Source organism: Sminthopsis crassicaudata, chromosome 2 (assembly GCF_048593235.1).
Source record: "Sminthopsis crassicaudata isolate SCR6 chromosome 2, ASM4859323v1, whole genome shotgun sequence".
Lineage (NCBI taxonomy): Eukaryota > Metazoa > Chordata > Mammalia > Dasyuromorphia > Dasyuridae > Sminthopsis > Sminthopsis crassicaudata.
Window position 1 is genome coordinate 121,324,073 of NC_133618.1, and position 17,578 is coordinate 121,341,650.

Genomic DNA, 17,578 nt, shown 5'->3' on the forward strand with positions numbered 1-17,578 from the left:
TTCCTTCCTTCCTTCCTTCCTTCCTTCCTTCCTTCCTTCCTTCCTTCCTTCCTTCCTTCCTTCCTTCCTTCCTTCCCCTTTCCCCAAGACAGCAAGCAATATGATATAGATTAAATATATGCAATCTATTTCAACATATTTCCATGAAAAAGAAACAAAAGCTGAAAATACATGATTCAATCTAAATTCAGTCTCCATAGTGTTCTCTCTAGACATGATTAATATTTTCAATTCCATGTCTACATGAATTGACTTCAATAACCACCTTGTTGAAAAGAGCTAAGTACATCTCAGTTGATTATCACATATATGATGTAGTGATCATCACTGGGTTCATTTTTTTCCTGTTTCTGCTCACTTCAATCAACATTAGTTCCTGGAAAGCCTTCCATGATTTCTTTGGGAATCAGAGCCAGTAAGGACATTGCTAGATCCAGTTTTATAGCCCTTTGGGCATAGTTCCAAATTGCTGTCCAGAATAGTTAGATCAGTTCACAACTCACCAACAATTCATTAGTGTCCCAGTTTTCTCACATCCTCTCCAATATTTATCATTATCTTTTCTTATCACCTTACCCAATCTGAGAGATGTGGAGTGGGATCTTAGAGTTTTCTTAACTGCATTTCTCTAATCAATAGTGATTTCGAGTATTTTTTCAAATGAGTTAGAAATGGCTTTAATTTCTTCATCTGAAAATTATCTGTTAATATTCTCTGGCCATTTATCAATTGGAAAATGACTTGTATTCTTATAAATTTGAGTCAGTTCTCTACATATTTTGAAAATGAGACTTTTATCAGAAAGACTGATTATAAAAATTGTTTTCCTCTAGCAGCCACTATTTATTGTCTACTGATATATATCTGTCTCTTCAAATGTTACTTAATTCAATTTATAAAGAAGCCAGGATTTATTAAGATTTATTCAGTATAGATGTTCTTTTTACTGATCCATGCAATCCTTTATCAGATGATATGATTTAGAGCTTGATATGGTCATCTGAATGGTCACCACTTGTTACCCTTTCATTTCTTACGTAAGAAACCTGAGAGCCATAGAGATGGAAGGACTGCCAATGAACTCATAGATAATAAGTAGTGGAGCTATCACTGACCCCAAGTCCTCTGACCCTAAAGCTAATATTCCTCCTAGTACACTATGTTACCTCCTGACAGAAACAATAATATCCTGATAAACAGCTCTTTGTAACAGTGTACTGTGAGAATAGTTAGGCTAATCTTTGGATGAATCAATGTTACTAAAATGCCAGGTCCTGGGACAAAGAAAGACAAAAAAATATCAATAATCCCTGCCCTCAAGAAATTTACATTCTATTAGAGAATCAAGAGTTATTTCCATGGAATAATTAGCCATCAGGAGAACTTTTAGTATTATTAAATAATATTTCACACTTGGCTCGCCCATTAGGGAAGAGTATCTCTAAAGAAATATATGCTGTCCAATCAAAATTATATCCCTTGCCCCTAAAGTATTTGACTTACCGATGCAAGAGACACAAGCACTCTCTGGAACATGAAAGAAGTATCAGAGCGAATGTCATCTTCAAGACTTTTTCCATATTCTGTCCCCCCAAAAAAATTATTATTAGCAACATATCAGAAACATGAAAAAAAACAACTACTGAAATAGTTCCTTTGCCATCTCAGGGATGTCTATCTTCTCCATGCCCACCTCTCTTCTGAAATAGCCTAATTATCTGTTCATATTCTCTAATTATTTGTCAACTGGGGGATGATTTGTATTCTTATAAATTTGAATCCATTCTCTAAATATTTTGGAAATGAGGCCTTTATCAGAAAGATTGGCTGTAAAAGTTGTTTCTCAGCAGCAGCCACTGCTTACTGGCATAGGAGTTTTGATCTGTTCCATTTTCTGCCTAGGCTAGTTTACCCCTCCTTGAGCAGCCTGGTGGCCTCAATTTAGTATTAACAACTTTCAAAACCCACAATATTCATTTTTGGCCAAGTAATATAGATCAACTTGATCCACTGGTTTCTAGTATAAGAGATGTTTGACTTCCTAAGAGAGTATGAGATTCCCCCAGGTCCTATTGAGAAGATGGAGGGGGGGAGGAAACTGTCTACATTCTCCTGTAGAATCTCACTATGGGGGAATGAATGATTCAAGCACTCAGTGAATCTGATTCTGGGAATTACTTTTTTACCATTTTGATTTCAATGCTGACTCTAGCCCATTATCTATTGAGTAAATCAACAGAATTAAGTCACCAGAGAATTTTCTTATAGGTAGTACTAAGGGGCATTGCAAAAGAAACAAATCCCAGAGGATATTTCCAAGAATTCTAATGCAGTTTTTGGCTGCACTTCTTCAAAAACTTCTTAAAGCTTTCTTCAAATCAACTTACCAAACCTTTGGGTTCTTTTTTTTTTTTTATGACATTATATATAAGGCATTCTACTGAGAGTTAGGGGAACAAAGATGAGAAAAACAGCTCCTGCCAGCATATTGCATTTATTATTTTTAAAACTAAATATTTTCCTCAAAACTGAGCCCCTAATTCAACTCACTGAGCATTTATTAAGCTGTTACTTGTAATTTCCACCCAACTTCTTTTTGTTTATTGATAATATCACAATATTTAATAATAATAATAGCTAGCATTTATATAGTGCCTACCATGTGCCAGGCACTAGGCTAAGTATTTTACAAATAGAATCATTTGATTTTCACAACAACTCTGTAATATAATGTTATTATTTCCCTTTTGCAGCTGAAGAAAACCAAGGCAAACAGGCTTGCCCAGACTCCAGAGTAAATGTCTTACGCAAGTATAAACATAGGCTCAACACTGGACTACCTTGCCATCTTATAGGCTGACTCCATTAAGATCATCTTTCTTTCCTTTTGTCTTCTATAGTCAACCATTTGCCAAAACCAGTTCATTCCATATCTGCCATCCTTCCCTTCCCTTTTTCTATTTCTACTGTAGCCATTCTAATTCAGCGCCTCATTACAGAGACACAGAATTCAAGAGTTGAAAAGGACCACAATAGTCATCTGATACACTTTCTACTCCAAAGAGAATGACTCACTTCAATGGCATACCTGATCATGTTAATACCCATCACCTCATCAAATAGCACTTGGCACAAGCCTTACACAGAGCAGGCACTTAAATGTTTCTTGAATTAATTTTAGTCTTCACTTTGCATTAAGGAATAACTTCTCAACTTTTGGTGGACTAAAAACCTTAAAACAAGCTATGTAGCTTTTATGAGTCTCCACCCAAAGACTGGATAGTTTAAACACTGAAATGCCTGGAGAAAAAATAATGTGAACAGATGATTCCTCAAGGTTTCTTCCAGGTCAATGATTCTATGAAGAAAGACTCATAGTGTATAAGCATCCACAGCCAGTCCCTATTAAGATTATATCAAAACCTTAATTGAGGATCCTTTAATAAGGCTACTTACCTCGTTTGTAAGTCTCATTGATTTCTCGGATCTCCTGTGGGGTCCGAGAAACCAAAATTTCAATCAAGCAGCCTTCATCTGTGCCAGCACCCTAAATGAACAATCCAAAGAAAAGGTATGTTGTAGATAGTTCACAAATGTCAACAGATTTACAGAACATGAGATGCTAATGTACTAGTAATTTACTAATCAAATAAAAATAGAAGGAAGATTTGCTGATGGGGGTTCTCTGATTTTGAATGGAGTCATCCAAAATTCAAATGCATCTCTGATCCTCAAACATTTCATAAGGTCATATAATAGAAAGCTGGAAGAGACCCTAGAGATCCATTTAACCCAACTCCCTCATTTCACTAATGAAAAAACTGAACATAAAATCTTAAAAATGTTGGTATTAAAGAGATCATATGGTGTAGTGAGGCATCAAACTTGTGTCATCAGCCAACTTCTAAGTGCAGTGTGAACCATATAAAAACGTAATTAGAAAATTTTAACAAAATAAATAAAAACACATAGATAATGTTCATTTGGGGTTTTCTGAGTCGATATGTAGCCCACAAGAATCAATTTCTATTTGAGTTTGAAATCAATGGCAAAGGGGGGTAAAACTCAGGGAGCTTTGGGTTCAAAGCTCCCTAGAATTTTTTTAGTATGTGAGTCTGGCTAACTCAAAAGAGGCCCCTCTTTGCATTTCAGTTTTATTATCTGCAAAATGAGGGTATAGGAAAATTAAGAACTATTGAGTTAGACATTCAATTTACAAGTGAAGAAATGGAACATAAAATCATTGTAAAACAGAACTGATATGGGCCTTGGGAACTATCTAATTCAACTTTATTATTTTATAAAGGAGCTAGACCCATCTCAATAGCCAACATTTACATGGTTCTTTACATACTTATCTCATTTGATTTTCCCGAGGTAGGTGCTCTTATTATCCCCATTTTACAGATGACAGTGATCTGTCCAGGGTCATACAACAAAGTCTGAGTTAGAATTTAAACCCTGTTCCTGACTCCAAGTCTAGTGCTCTTTGGAAATAAAAGTATACAAAGTCCAACATTTATTCTTTCTTTGATTGGCTTTTCCTAAGTTTCCCCATAAGACTTTTGAGAGCAGGATCTGAATACAACTTTTTATTCCCAATGCCTAGTGCAGCGCTTTATATATGGCAGACACATGATGTTTAATTAGAATAATACTTAGATGGATAAAGAGGAACTTTGAGAATAATCTTCTTGAGAGAGCAGGATGATTGCCTAAGGCTACATAACTAGAACCCTGAGAATAGTGATTGAGGGAAAGATATTAATAATGATAAATGTATTTGAGTTATAGACTAGGCCTTTTAAGTTAGCTGACCAAAAATGCAATAGAGCATAGTAGATAAGAAAGCCAACTTTGATGTACAGAAGACCTAGGCTCCAACCCTAATTCAGACATGATTTGTCTATGTGACTCTGGAGAACTTTACTTCTCAGAGATCCTAGGCAACCTTCTAAGACTATGCTAGTTATTCAAACAGGTACTGTTCTATGTTGATAGAACCTTCCACATGAGGAAAAGCTAAACTATCAAAATAACAGTTTGGATTAAAAAAAAAAAAAAAAGGCAGCATCTTCACCCCCACCTCCCAAGCTAGAACTCAGCAAGTTCATTCTTCTCTGTGAAGGATATTTTAACTCATCTGAGGCCAATTGAGAAGCCTTTTCTACCAATTCCATATTTATAAAGATTGCTACACAATCAGAAAATTACAGGCCTCAAATAAGATTGGAACAAAGCTAAAACAATGAAAAGATTTCCAGAAATATGCCAAAGGCAAAAACAGATCCTGTCACTGAATTATAAGGATGACTTCATTGCTTTCAAGAGAAGATGCCTATAGCAACTGATTAAAACAAAGAAAATTTAAAAGAAAAGAAAAGATCATTCTGAGAGGATCCCTAAAAGCAGGAGTTTAGACTAAATAACTCCCAAGTCTCTTTCAACTAAGACCCTATGAATCTCTTTTTAGAAAAGTACAATGGGGCAGCTAGGTGGCTCAGTGGATAGAGCACCAGCCCTGAATTCAGGAGGACCTGAGTTCAAATCTGATCTCAGACACTTAACACTTCCCAGCTGTGTTACCCTGGGCAAGTCACTGAACCCCAATTGCCTCAGGAAAAAAAAAAACAGGAAGAAGAGAACAAAAAAAAGTTTTCTTACTGACTTGATATTTTTCAACTGCCAAAAGTTTAAAAGTTAACTGTTCCCATATTTGAGCTTTCCCCTTGGCTATATCTGAAAGCTTTTATTAGTATCATTATGAATAAAATGCCTAGATGACTTTCTTGAAGGTAGGAAACAAAAGTTAATCACTACAGGGATGAATTCAAACCTTCATGGCTCTTTTCAGCTCAGACACGTCATACAACACAGTGGGCATCATCATTCCCAAGATCACTCTCTCAAATTTTCCACTCAGTTCCGATTTCAAGTCTTTGATCAAATCCTGGAAAGGCACAGAAAATGGGCCTAAATTTAATTAAACAACCCCCAACTCCATTTCCCCCCCCCCTGCCAGGCTGCAGCTAAGTAGTCTCTCAATAATAGATCTATGGACAGGAATGAACTCTCACAACAATAACTCATATACTGAATCATAGAAAAGGCCCTGGTAAATGTGAAAAGATCAAAATTATGCATACTATAATTATGCAACAAATTTATAATTATATAATTGCAACAAATGCAACAAAATTATAAGTAATAGTAACATGACCAAAATATATAAGGCTACATGGAAAATAGGAGAGAAAAAAAATCAAATTTAATAGACATTTAGCAAATAAATATAATTTAACTTAAGATAATGATAATATTAATATTAGTTACTATTTTCATTAAAAGATGAAGATGAAAGAATAAAAACACAGAGTTGGATATAAAAACCCATTTCATTCAAGAGGAAAATAGAAAGGAAAGGGGGGAAAAGGGAAGGAGTTAGAGGGAGGAGTTTGAAGAGGCAAGGAGGAATCTTAAGGAAAACAAATTCTATGGACATATAAAAATATTGAGGGCTCTTTTTGAGGGTAGTAAAGGATGAGAATCTGAGGGAGTTCCAGTAAACTGAGGAATAGCTGAACAAATTATATGATGATGCTGAACTCTTATAAGAGTAAAGACAAACCAAGATTTCAGAATATTGATGAAACATGCTACATACCTACTGATAGAAAGGTAAAGAATTCAGTATGCATGCAGAATGAGGCAAATTAATTTTATTTATGGCTAATGCAGAAATTTGTTTTGATTAACTGTATGTGTGTAATGGGTTTTGTTTTTCTCCTATTGATATGGCGAGTATTGGCGGGGCTGAGGATACAAGAATCAGTACTAGCCTTAAATAATTGGAACCAAACAGCTCTCAGAGCAGATGAGACATTGTAAAGAAGGAATTCCCAGCAAATAGAAAGAGTCCATCAAATCTAGCATCTTAAAGTGGCAAAGAAAAACAAGCTTATTTATTCATTCATTCATTTTGAATAAAGCAACCTTAGTAGTATGGTCTAGACAAGCCCCAGGTTTCTAGTGAGATTCCATTAAGAGCTTAGGGTGACAAACTCAATTATGACTTACCCTACCAATGCTTGATTTATAAGCTATTTTTATTTCCTGGCGCTGTGACACAGTACGGTAGGCAAGGACATCAATGATGGCATCTTCATCTGTACCTGAAGGGAAAAAAAAAAAAAAAAACAAAGAAATTGTTGGTAGAGACAGAAGATATGCTAAGTACAAAATCCTGGTTCCTTCTGGGGTCATTAGGGTTAAAAAGTTAATTTTAGCAAGACAAATGGAGAAGTTGTGTTTTTTTTTTTTTTTTTTTTTTTTGTTGTTGTTTCCTTGCCTCCAAAGCATGACATCCTACTTATTTCTTTCCAGATTAAAATCACCTTGTAAGGAAAGTTTTAAAAGGAGGGAGAACGCTTCCCTTTTGTAATTTCATCTTGTATTTCCTAGATTTCCTATTCTGAGTGAATACTACCTATTGCCACTAAAATTGTATTCTACTCTTATCAAGTAGGCAAAACTCATTAGAAGTGTTCAAAGGGTAAAATACATATCATTGCAGAATAATACAATATTTTGAAAACAATTGAAAACAATATGACAATACACCATAAACATAAAAAGACCCAGCAATTCATTCATGGGAATATACCCTAAAAATGTAATTAAAAAAGAAAAAAAAACTTAAAATATATTCCTAACTCCATTCTCTGTAACAACAAAGATTATTTTAATTTAGACCTATGATTTTATGGTACAAAAAACTCTGAGTGAAGAAGTTCCCTCAAATGCAGAATAAAAACTTCTCTGCAACTTAGATAATTTTAAAGATTTGTAAGAGTACTGAGAGGTTACATGTAAATAGTAAAAATAGCTGGAAATAATCTAAATGTCGAACATGTAGGGAAAGTCTGAACAAATGGTAACAAAGCTATAAAATGGGATAATCACAATAGAATATAATCCTTGAATCCTTGAGATCAAGGATATCTTTCTTTTTCTTTTTTTCTTTGTTTTTCTTTCTGTTGTATTCCCAGTGTCTGGCATGAAATATAAAGAATTACATAAAGAAATATGATATCATTATGCATAAAGAGCTGTTCTCAATGTTAGGGAGACCTGGGCTCAAGGCACCTGTCTCAGGTGCTATGGAGCCGGGAGTTAAAAAGATCTAAATCCAAAGACAGCTTGGATAGATATTTGTTAAATGATCCTGGGAAAGTCATTTGACTCAGTTTCCTCAACTGAAAAATGAGGATAATAATAGCACCTACTTCACAGGATTATTATGAGAATCAAATGAGATATTTGTATAGCAATTAGCACAGTGTTTGGCATGTACTAGGTGCTTAATAAATACTTATTCACTTCTTCCCTCTCCTCCAAAAAGGCCATATAACCCTGGGCAAATTATTTAGTCTCTCAAAATTCTAGGAAACTTTCTAAGACTATAAATTGCTGAGAAGGTACTGACTTGAATTAGTTCTCACAGGGCAATTCCCTATGTCAATAATATCATAGCTCCAGTTCCTTTCCTTAGTCTTTGAAACCTGGTCTTCCAACTCTAAGCCCAGTGTTCTTTCCACTGTACTATTCCTCTTCTCAGATCTCATCTAGCTAAAACTCTTAAGATAATCATAAAGAATCTCTAGAGAATCCCTCCAGTGCTAGTTCCTAGTCCTGTGCCTTGCTTGGGCGTACCTTTTTTTTTTTTTGGCTGGAATAAGACAATGAAGTTACTCAGCAGATAGAGTGGTATGTTTGATGTCAGAAGACCTGAGTTTAAATTGTGCTTCAGACATTAAATATATGACCCTAAGCAAATCACTTAATCCCTCCAAATTTCAGTTTCCTCATTTGTAAAATAAGGATAATAACAGCATCTAGTTACCAGGGTTCATGTGAAGATAAAATTTGACACTATTTATAAAGCTTGGCAAATTTTTAAGTGTGATATAAATACTACTATCATTATTATTATCATCATCCCAACAACTCTGTATATCTTGCATATGACATACTTATCCTCTAAGGCTCTCAATAGGAAAGCCATGTGCCATTTTCTACCTTCACTGACACATAATCTAATGTTCTGACAGCTATTCATCCTGTACTGATTTTTTACATATGGCTACACTGACTTTGCAACTAATTACATGTCTTTTGCATAATGTTTCATACAAAATTCCAATTAATGTATTTGTTTAACCTTAATCACACTGCTTGTTGTCATGGAGAGGGGAGAGGGGAAAAGAGAGGGAAAAAAATTTGGAACACAAAATTTTGCAAAAGTGAATGTTGAAAACTATCTTTGCATGTATTTGGAAAAGAAAATACCATTAAAAATTCTAATTTATCCCACATTGGTTCATCAATCCTATTGATCTACCACTAGAATGGGACAACATAGAAATTATGCTCTATACAATCTATACATATATGAAAAGTTGTAAAAGAAATTTTCTGTAATTATAATCAGATTTTGAGGGACAACAACCAGCATGAATATATATTTGGAACTATTTAAATTAATAGTGTATTTAAGCAAACTAAATATGATAAGAGCTTAGAGTATACGAAGCTGACCAAGTGGCAGCACCTCACTGGCTCCACGAACCCCTCTAAGGCACAGTTCCTTAAACATTTTTGGAATCCTGGATCCATTTGGCAGTCTGGTGAAGTTTATGAATCCCTTTTGAGAATAATCTTGGGATTTTAAAAAATTCATAATTAAAAGAAATGTTAAACTGAGTTTAGTGAAAATTAATATGTATTTTTCCTCCAAAGTTCAAAGACCCTTGAAATCTATTTAAGAAGTTCTGAGGTATCAAAGTTAAGAACATTGTAGAGTAGATGCTTTCTGTGATCTGTATTAGAAGAGGATATTCCAGGGGCAGCTAGGTGATTCAGTAGATAAAGCACCAGTCCTTAAGTCAGGAGGACCTGAGTTCAAATCTGGCCTCAGACAATTAACACTTCCTAGCTGTGTGACCCTGGGCAAGTCACTTAACCCAAATTGCCTCAGCAAAAAAAAAAAAAAAAAAAAAAAAAGAACAAGAGGACATTCTTCCCCAAGAGGTGCCTATAGGCATGAAATCACAGCTCCAATCTACCAACAAAATCTTAAAATAATTTAAAAATTTTTTAATGTACTAGTTCATCTTAAAGTTTACCTGGATTGCCAAAGGAGACTTATTTTAAAAGCATTAAGTTGCTTAGAATCTTGCTTGCAAAGCACACATTTATATAAATCTTTCCTATGCCATGCATTAGGTAGGCTACCTACTTACCAAGTCCTTTCATGGCCTTCCTCAATTTCTGGGCATCTTCACATGCATTAAATCCTCCAGCAGGTTTCACTGTACCTCCTTTTCCTGCCTAAATACACAGAAAGTCAAATGACATAGAATAATGTCTGAACAACATTTTTAAAAAATACATAGTAAAGTAAGATCAGCCCTCAAAGCAAGATGATAAAATCAACAAGTGCCATCTGACCTGATTAAAGTTTATAAGAATTTAAACTGAAGTTTATAAGAATTCTCATGTAAGTAAATGGGATTAGCTATCTATAGGAATAATTTCCCAATTCATCTTTTCATGAAATTTAAGAACTATATTTTACTTGCTGATGATGTAAGGCATAAGAATTTGCATTCAAGAGTCAGGAAAGGTAGATCAAATTGCACCTCAGATATATATATATATATATATATATATATATATGTATGGATATGGATAAGCACCAGCCATAATGAAATCAGAAGAACCTAAGTTCAAATCTGGCTTCAAACTTACTAGTTGCCTGACCCTAGGCAAGTAATTTAACCCTAATTACCTCAAAAAAACAAAAAACAAAACAAAAAAAAACAACCCAAACAAACAAGAAAATGGACATCTTAAGTTGTCAACAATATAAAACCAATTATAACCTTTGAATTTATATCATAATGCTACATTATAATTAGTAGTAAATGGAAGAAGAGAACAAATAGACTATGTGGTCAATTTGAGTTGGAGAACAGTATAAAAATTCAATGAGCATTTATCCTAGACCCATTATGCAAAAAGCAGTCCTATACCCATTAATAGAGAAAAATTAAGACATAATTCTGAGAAAATGAGATGTCTCTCTCCTTATATGCTTTAAGATGGATGAATTTTTGAGGTGATAAAAAAACTATATTTTAAAGGCCTCATTTAGAGGCCTGTAGAGAACTGAGTTAAATTCACAGGTCATTCTCCAAATGATCAATGGTCAAAGGATATGAACAGACAATTTTCAGATGAAGAGATTAAAGCCATATACAGGCATATGAAAAAAAAGCACTAAATCACTATTGATTAGAGAAATGCAAATTAAAACTCTGAGGTACCACCTCACACTTACCAGATTAGCTAATGTAACAGGAAAACAAAATGATAAATGTCAGAGAGAATACTAATGCATTATTGGTGGAGTTGTAAACTGATCCAATCATTCTGGAGAGCAATTTGCAACTATGCTAAAAATGTATTCAGTACTGTGATCTTCCATTGACCCCAGCAATTCTATTCTTAGAAGACCATATCCCAAAGAAATCATTTAAAAGAGAATATGACCTAAGTGTACAAAAATATTTAGAGTAGCTCTTTTTGTAATGGCAAAGAATTAGAAATTGAAGGAATTCTCATCAACTGGGGAATGTCTTAACAAATTATGGTGTATGAATATAATGGAATATTATTATGCTATGAGAAATGCTGAGCAGATGGATTTCAGAAAAACCTGGAAAGATTTAATATGAAATGATGCTGAGGGAAGTAAACAGAATCAGGAAAATAATGTACACAGTAACAGCAACAGCAATACTGTATGATGAATAAATGACTTAGACAATGATCCAAGACAATTCCAAATGATTCATAATACAAAATATTATCTCCAAACAGAGAATAAAAACTATGGAGTCTGAATGCAGATTAAAGCATACTATTTTCATTTTCATTTTTGCTTTTTGGTGTTTTTTCAGGTTTTATACTTTTATTCTGTTTCTTCTTTCACAACATGAGTAATATGGAAATATGTTTAATATGATTGCACATTTATAACATATCAGAGAGAGAGGATGGAGGAAGAAAAATTTGGAACTCAAAATCTTATAAAACAGGGATGTTGAAATTTATCTTTATATGTACAACAACAAACCCCAAAAAGTTTTTTCAAGATTATCAGTTTCATTCCTTTGGCTGGGGGACTAGAATTGGTTACTTTAGTGACTTTTAAAAAGTTGGGTTTTATGTATGGGACTACCTTCCACCTAGGGGAAAAGGTAGAGGGAAAGAGGGGAATAGTTGGAACAGAAGTTTTTGCAAGGGACAATGTTGAAAAATTACCCATGCATATGTTTTGTCAATAAAAGCTATAATAATAATTTTTAAAAATTGGGTTGTCAGTTCTAGTTGTTCAGTGATGAAGAGAACCATCTACATTCAGAGAGAGGACTGGGGGAACTGAGTATGGTTCACAACATGACATTCTCACTTTTTGTTTGTTTGCTTGTGTTTTATTTTGCCTCTCTCTCTCTCTTTTTACTGGTTTGATAGGATTTTTATTGTGTAACATGATAATTATATAAATATGTATGTATTATGGGCCAGAAGTTGAAACAAGGTGCTAAGTGATTATGTACTTAGTACTTATTAGTATTCACACCTTTGAGAGAGCATATATAAGGAGGAGATTCACAAGTCAGGCAGAAGCTCTCAGGGCAAAGCCCACAGAAACCCACAAGCCCACTCTCTTGGAGACAGAGTCAAATTCATTCCAACTTCCACCTTTGTGCTGGATGGAGACATTTGGAGAGAGCTCTTGGAATCAAGGAGAGAGATAGGCCTCTAAGAAAGCTAACCGGGCACAGGAAAAGAGACAAGATTTTGAAGGAGAAAATAAAGAATCTGGACTTTAACTCTTGGCTGCATTTGGGGTTATTGAACTGAACTGAAACTAAAGTTGTCTCTAGAAGCTCCCCAAGAAACCTGCTCCCAGAGAATGATTACATTTTAGAGAAGAGAACATTACATTTTGGGGCCCAACATGGGGCAGACAGAATCCTAATTCGGTGGAAAAATCTCCTCGACCCAGAAATTAGGGTGAGTACAACAAGGAAACTTTGTTAAAGGACTAAACTAGTGCTTCAGTTAAAATGGGACAGATGTTTAGAAAATAGCTTTCTGTTTCTCTTCAAGGAAAATGTGTAGAGAGCATTGTCAGGATTATGAAAAGCCAAGGTTTGATTATAATTTGGGAGCAGATCACTGAACATTTAGAAACTGTACAGTACATATCTCTATGTACTCTATGTTTCTCTATGGAAAAAGAATTGGATCTAGAGGAATGGAAATTAGTAGGAGAGCAACTTTGTCAATATTACAATAAAAATGGACCTGACTCAAGTTCCAAAGATTCACTTAGTACATACAATTTAATACAACTGGCTTTAGGAAATTATATATGTTATATAAGGAAAAAGAAGAAAGAGCAGGAGAGAGAGGTGCAAACTAAACTAGGTGACAAGGATGAAGAATCAGATAAGAATTCACAGAATGAGAAATTAGATTATTTCCAATTCCCTGACCTCCCTCCCTCAATTAACCCTTCATGGATGGATGGAGAAGGAAGAAGGGGAGAGGCAGAAACACAAAGAGAACCACCTATTAAGCAGCCTATGACAAGATTAGAAAAAGCATTGATTAAGACAAAAAATGAAGGACAGGATATATCTGATTTTATAAATGCATACCCTGTGATTGAAGAGCTTGACTCTTTAGGTCAAAAAAGGAGAAAATACACTCCTTTTGATCTGGAAAAAATTAAGGATTTGAAAAAGGGTTGCATTCTTTAATGGGGCTACATCATCTTATGTTAAGATGTTACTAGATAATTTGGCTTATGAAATCCTAATCCCGAGTGATTGGAAATTCATAGCAAGGACATGTTTAAAACCTGGACAAAACTTGTGGCTTTCAGAATATCATGAATTATGTAGGATTCAAGTCAGATGCAATAGACAAACAGGTGTTAATGTACAAGTCACTTTTGACCAACTAGCAGATGAAGGTCACTATGGAGAGAATTCAGCACAGATTAATTATCCCATAACAATGTATGAGCAAATTTCTAAGGCTGCAACAAAAGCTTGGGGTTCCTTCCCCGGACAAAAAGATTGAGGGGAAGCCTTCACAAAAATAGAGCAAGGTCTCAATGAACCTTTTGTGGATTTTGTGGGGATGCCTGCAAACAGCTGTCACAAAAACTATTGGAGAAAATGCAGCTACAGAAATAATGACCAGACATCTGGCTAAGGAAAATGCCAATGACATTTGCAGAAGAATTATATGGGGACTACACAAAGATGCTTCTTTAGAGGAGACCATAAGACACTGTGCTACAGGGGACAGCTAAGTGGTGCAGTGGATAGAGCACCAGCCCTGAATTCAGGAGGACCCGAGGTCAAATCTGGTCTCAGACACTTAACACTTCCTAGCTGTGTGATCCTGGGGAAGTCACTTAACCCCAGCCTCAGAAAAAAAAAAAAAAAGAAGACACTGTGCTACAGTAGGCACAAATACTTATTATACCCAGACCATGCTGAACATGGGAAGATAGGGTCCTTCTTGCCAAGGGACTTCTAGAGAAAATCGTCGATGTTGTCAATGTGGAAAAATAAGACATCTTAGAGCTTAGTGTGGATATAGAGATAGAGTAAGAGGACAGGCTGAAAGAAGACCTAAAACCTTATGTCCAAAATGTCACAATGGCTTCCATTGGGCCTCAGAATGTTGACTGACCCAGGGAAATGAGAGGCAGGGCCCATCTCCAAGATATCATACAAAAGATAGGTGGGGCATGATGGCAGCTGTGTTTACACCCAGAGAATCTTTAGAAGGTCAGGACTCCAATATGATCTATCAGCCAAAAAGCAATCACATGGCAGAAAGGGATTACATGATCAACCAACAGAAAAACAATCAGATAGCAGAAAAAATGGGAGAGAATTGGGGATAATACAGGCCTTTTAAACCAACAGGGCAGTGTCCAATGCAAACAGCTCCAATGTAATTGCCAGATGATGAGGCGAAATTTAGAAAGTGGAAAATAGAAGGGACTAGATAGGTTAACTGCCTGGGAGAGAGGGTTTGCTTGTATTTTTACAGAGAGAGAAGGAAACAGATGGAGAAAGAAACAGATGGGAGACAACAAGTACCTGGAGAGAGACAGAAAAGGAGAAAAACCTCAAAACAAAGGAGAAGACCTAAAAATCAAATCTGCAAGAATCATTGGATTCTCTAACACAAGATAAGACTGTTGCAGGACTTGAAAACCATGAGGAATCATTGGATTCCCTTACACAAGATAAGACTATTGCTGGACTTGAAAACCAGCAGGAATCATTGGATTCCTTGAGATGAAAAATTGTTGATAAAGACTGTTGCAGGATTTGAAAACCATCAGGAATTACTGGATTTCTTGAGATGAAAAATTGTTGATAAAGAATGTTGCAGGACTTGAAAACCATCAAGAATCATTGAATTCCCTAACACAAGATGAGACTATTGCAGGACTTCAAAACTTGCAGGAATTATTGGATTCCTGGCACATGAACTAATGAACAATAGATTCCTTTTGGACTATTTCTGGGACTTATGGACATGTATAATTCCTCGTGTTGATTCGTGTTATTTGTTTGGTTTTTTGTTTGTTTGTTTGTTTGTTTTTTTGTTTTGAGGCTGGGGTTAACTGACTTGCCCAGGGTCACACAGCTAGGAAGTGTTAAGTGTCTGAGATCAGACTTGGGTTCTCCTAAATTCAGGGCTGGTGTTCTATCCACTGTGCCACCTAGCTGCCCCTGATTCATGTTATTTGTTACATCATTTCTAGCCTGTGTTATATAGCTATGTGCTTACGTAATTTATGTAATTATGTGTAATTCCTCCCATATTGATGGATTTCTGTATGCTTGTTTTAATTGTGAGCCCCTTCAGAAACCCACCAATCTGATTTGATTTCGTATTTCCTTTGGTGTTTTCATCTCCCTTCCTGAGAAGTCAGGGAAGGCATGATTATCTCCTTTTTATGGTGTTTTCACTTCTTTTTTGAGCGGTAAGGGAAGGAGTGATCACCTTCTTTTTTGGGGTTTTCACCTCCTTGAGAAGTTAAGGAGGTCATGACCACTTATATTCTAAATCAAAACAAAGTGGGAGATGTTATGGGCCAGAACTTGAAACAAAGTGCTAAGTGATTATGTACTTAATATTTATTAGTTTTATTAGTGTTCACACCTTAAAGAGAGTATATATAAGGAGGAGATTCACAAGTCAAGGGCATTCACAAGTCAAGGAGATTCACAAGTCAAGGAGATTCACAAATCAGGCAGAAATATAAGCAAGAAGTTCTCAGGGCCAAGCCCACAGAAACCCACAAGCCCACTCTCTTGGAGGCAGAGTCAAATTCATTCCAACTTCCACCTTTGTGCTGGATGGAGACATTTGGAGAGAGCTCTTGGAACTAAGGAGAGAGATAGGCCTCTAAGAAAGCTAACCAGGAAAGAGACAAGATTTTGAAGGAGAAAATAAAGGATCTGGACTTTAACTCCTGGCTGCATTTGGGATTATTGAACTGAACTGAAACTAAGGCTGCCTCTAGAAGCTCCTTAAGAAACCTGCTCCCAGAGAATGATTACATTTTAGAGAAGAGAACATTACATGTATGCATATATTAGATTTAATATCTATTTCTACCATATTTAACATATATTAGACTACTTGCCATCTAGGGGAGGGCGTGGAGGAAGAGAAGGAAAATTGGAACACAAGGTTTTTGCAAGATCTAATGTTGAAGAATTGTCTACACACATTTTTTCAAAAATAAAAAGCTTTAATAATAAAAAAATTTAAAAATAATAAAATAAAAAATTTTTAAAATGAAAAATAATTAAAAATAAAAAATCTTTAATAATAAAAATAATTTTAAAAATAAAAATAAAAATTTGTGGTTTTTTAATTACACATCAAAGACAACTTCTTTCTAATCTGAGACTGAACTAGGATGCACAAAATTGCCCTTTATGATACTCCTATCATTTCTGGGAAATGGGCAAGTCTCAAAGCAGTCACTTCTCGGTTTAGTCTCTCAAAATCCTTATTTTTCTTCAAGGTTTCAACTCAGGTGTCACTTCCTACTGAAAGTTTTTTGCAGATTCTCCAGGCTTTCTCCTCAAATTTTATTTTGAATTTACATGGCTGTGCACATATTGTTTTCTCCTGGGAGAATGAGATTTCATTTTTACCTTTCTAGCTCCAGTGCCTAGCACTCTATGTGACTCAGAGGAAGTAACTGAAGAATGTTTATTGAATTGCTAACCTGATAATTGGGAGTGGGAAAAAAAAGGGCAATATGAGGCTTCCATGGATCTTGTCAACTCTGATCGGATTATCCTAGGTGGCTACTCTGGAGCTTCCACTACAGATGAATAAATTCAGATGATTCTTTCTTAGGGAACCATGCGATGACATGGTGGGGACAACA

At 35.3% G+C, this 17,578-nt stretch overlaps 1 protein-coding gene across 5 annotated transcripts in view; it reads right to left on the reverse strand.

The window, feature by feature from the left end:
• The window catches only part of ANXA4 (annexin A4), a 121,154-nt gene that overhangs the window by 18,070 nt on the left and 85,506 nt on the right, over positions 1 to 17,578 (reverse strand). For all 5 annotated transcript variants that reach the window (XR_012485968.1, XM_074287121.1, XM_074287119.1 and 2 more), the window contains 5 exons: positions 10,302 to 10,389; positions 7,078 to 7,172; positions 5,837 to 5,950; positions 3,457 to 3,547; positions 1,504 to 1,583 (listed from right to left, as the gene is read on the reverse strand). Coding sequence is in view for 4 of the 5 variants with exons in the window: in XM_074287121.1 (XP_074143222.1) it covers positions 1,504 to 1,583; positions 3,457 to 3,547; positions 5,837 to 5,950; positions 7,078 to 7,172; positions 10,302 to 10,389 (468 nt within the window). In the remaining variant the exon portion in view is untranslated. The remainder of the gene's footprint in view (positions 1 to 1,503; positions 1,584 to 3,456; positions 3,548 to 5,836; positions 5,951 to 7,077; positions 7,173 to 10,301; positions 10,390 to 17,578) is intronic.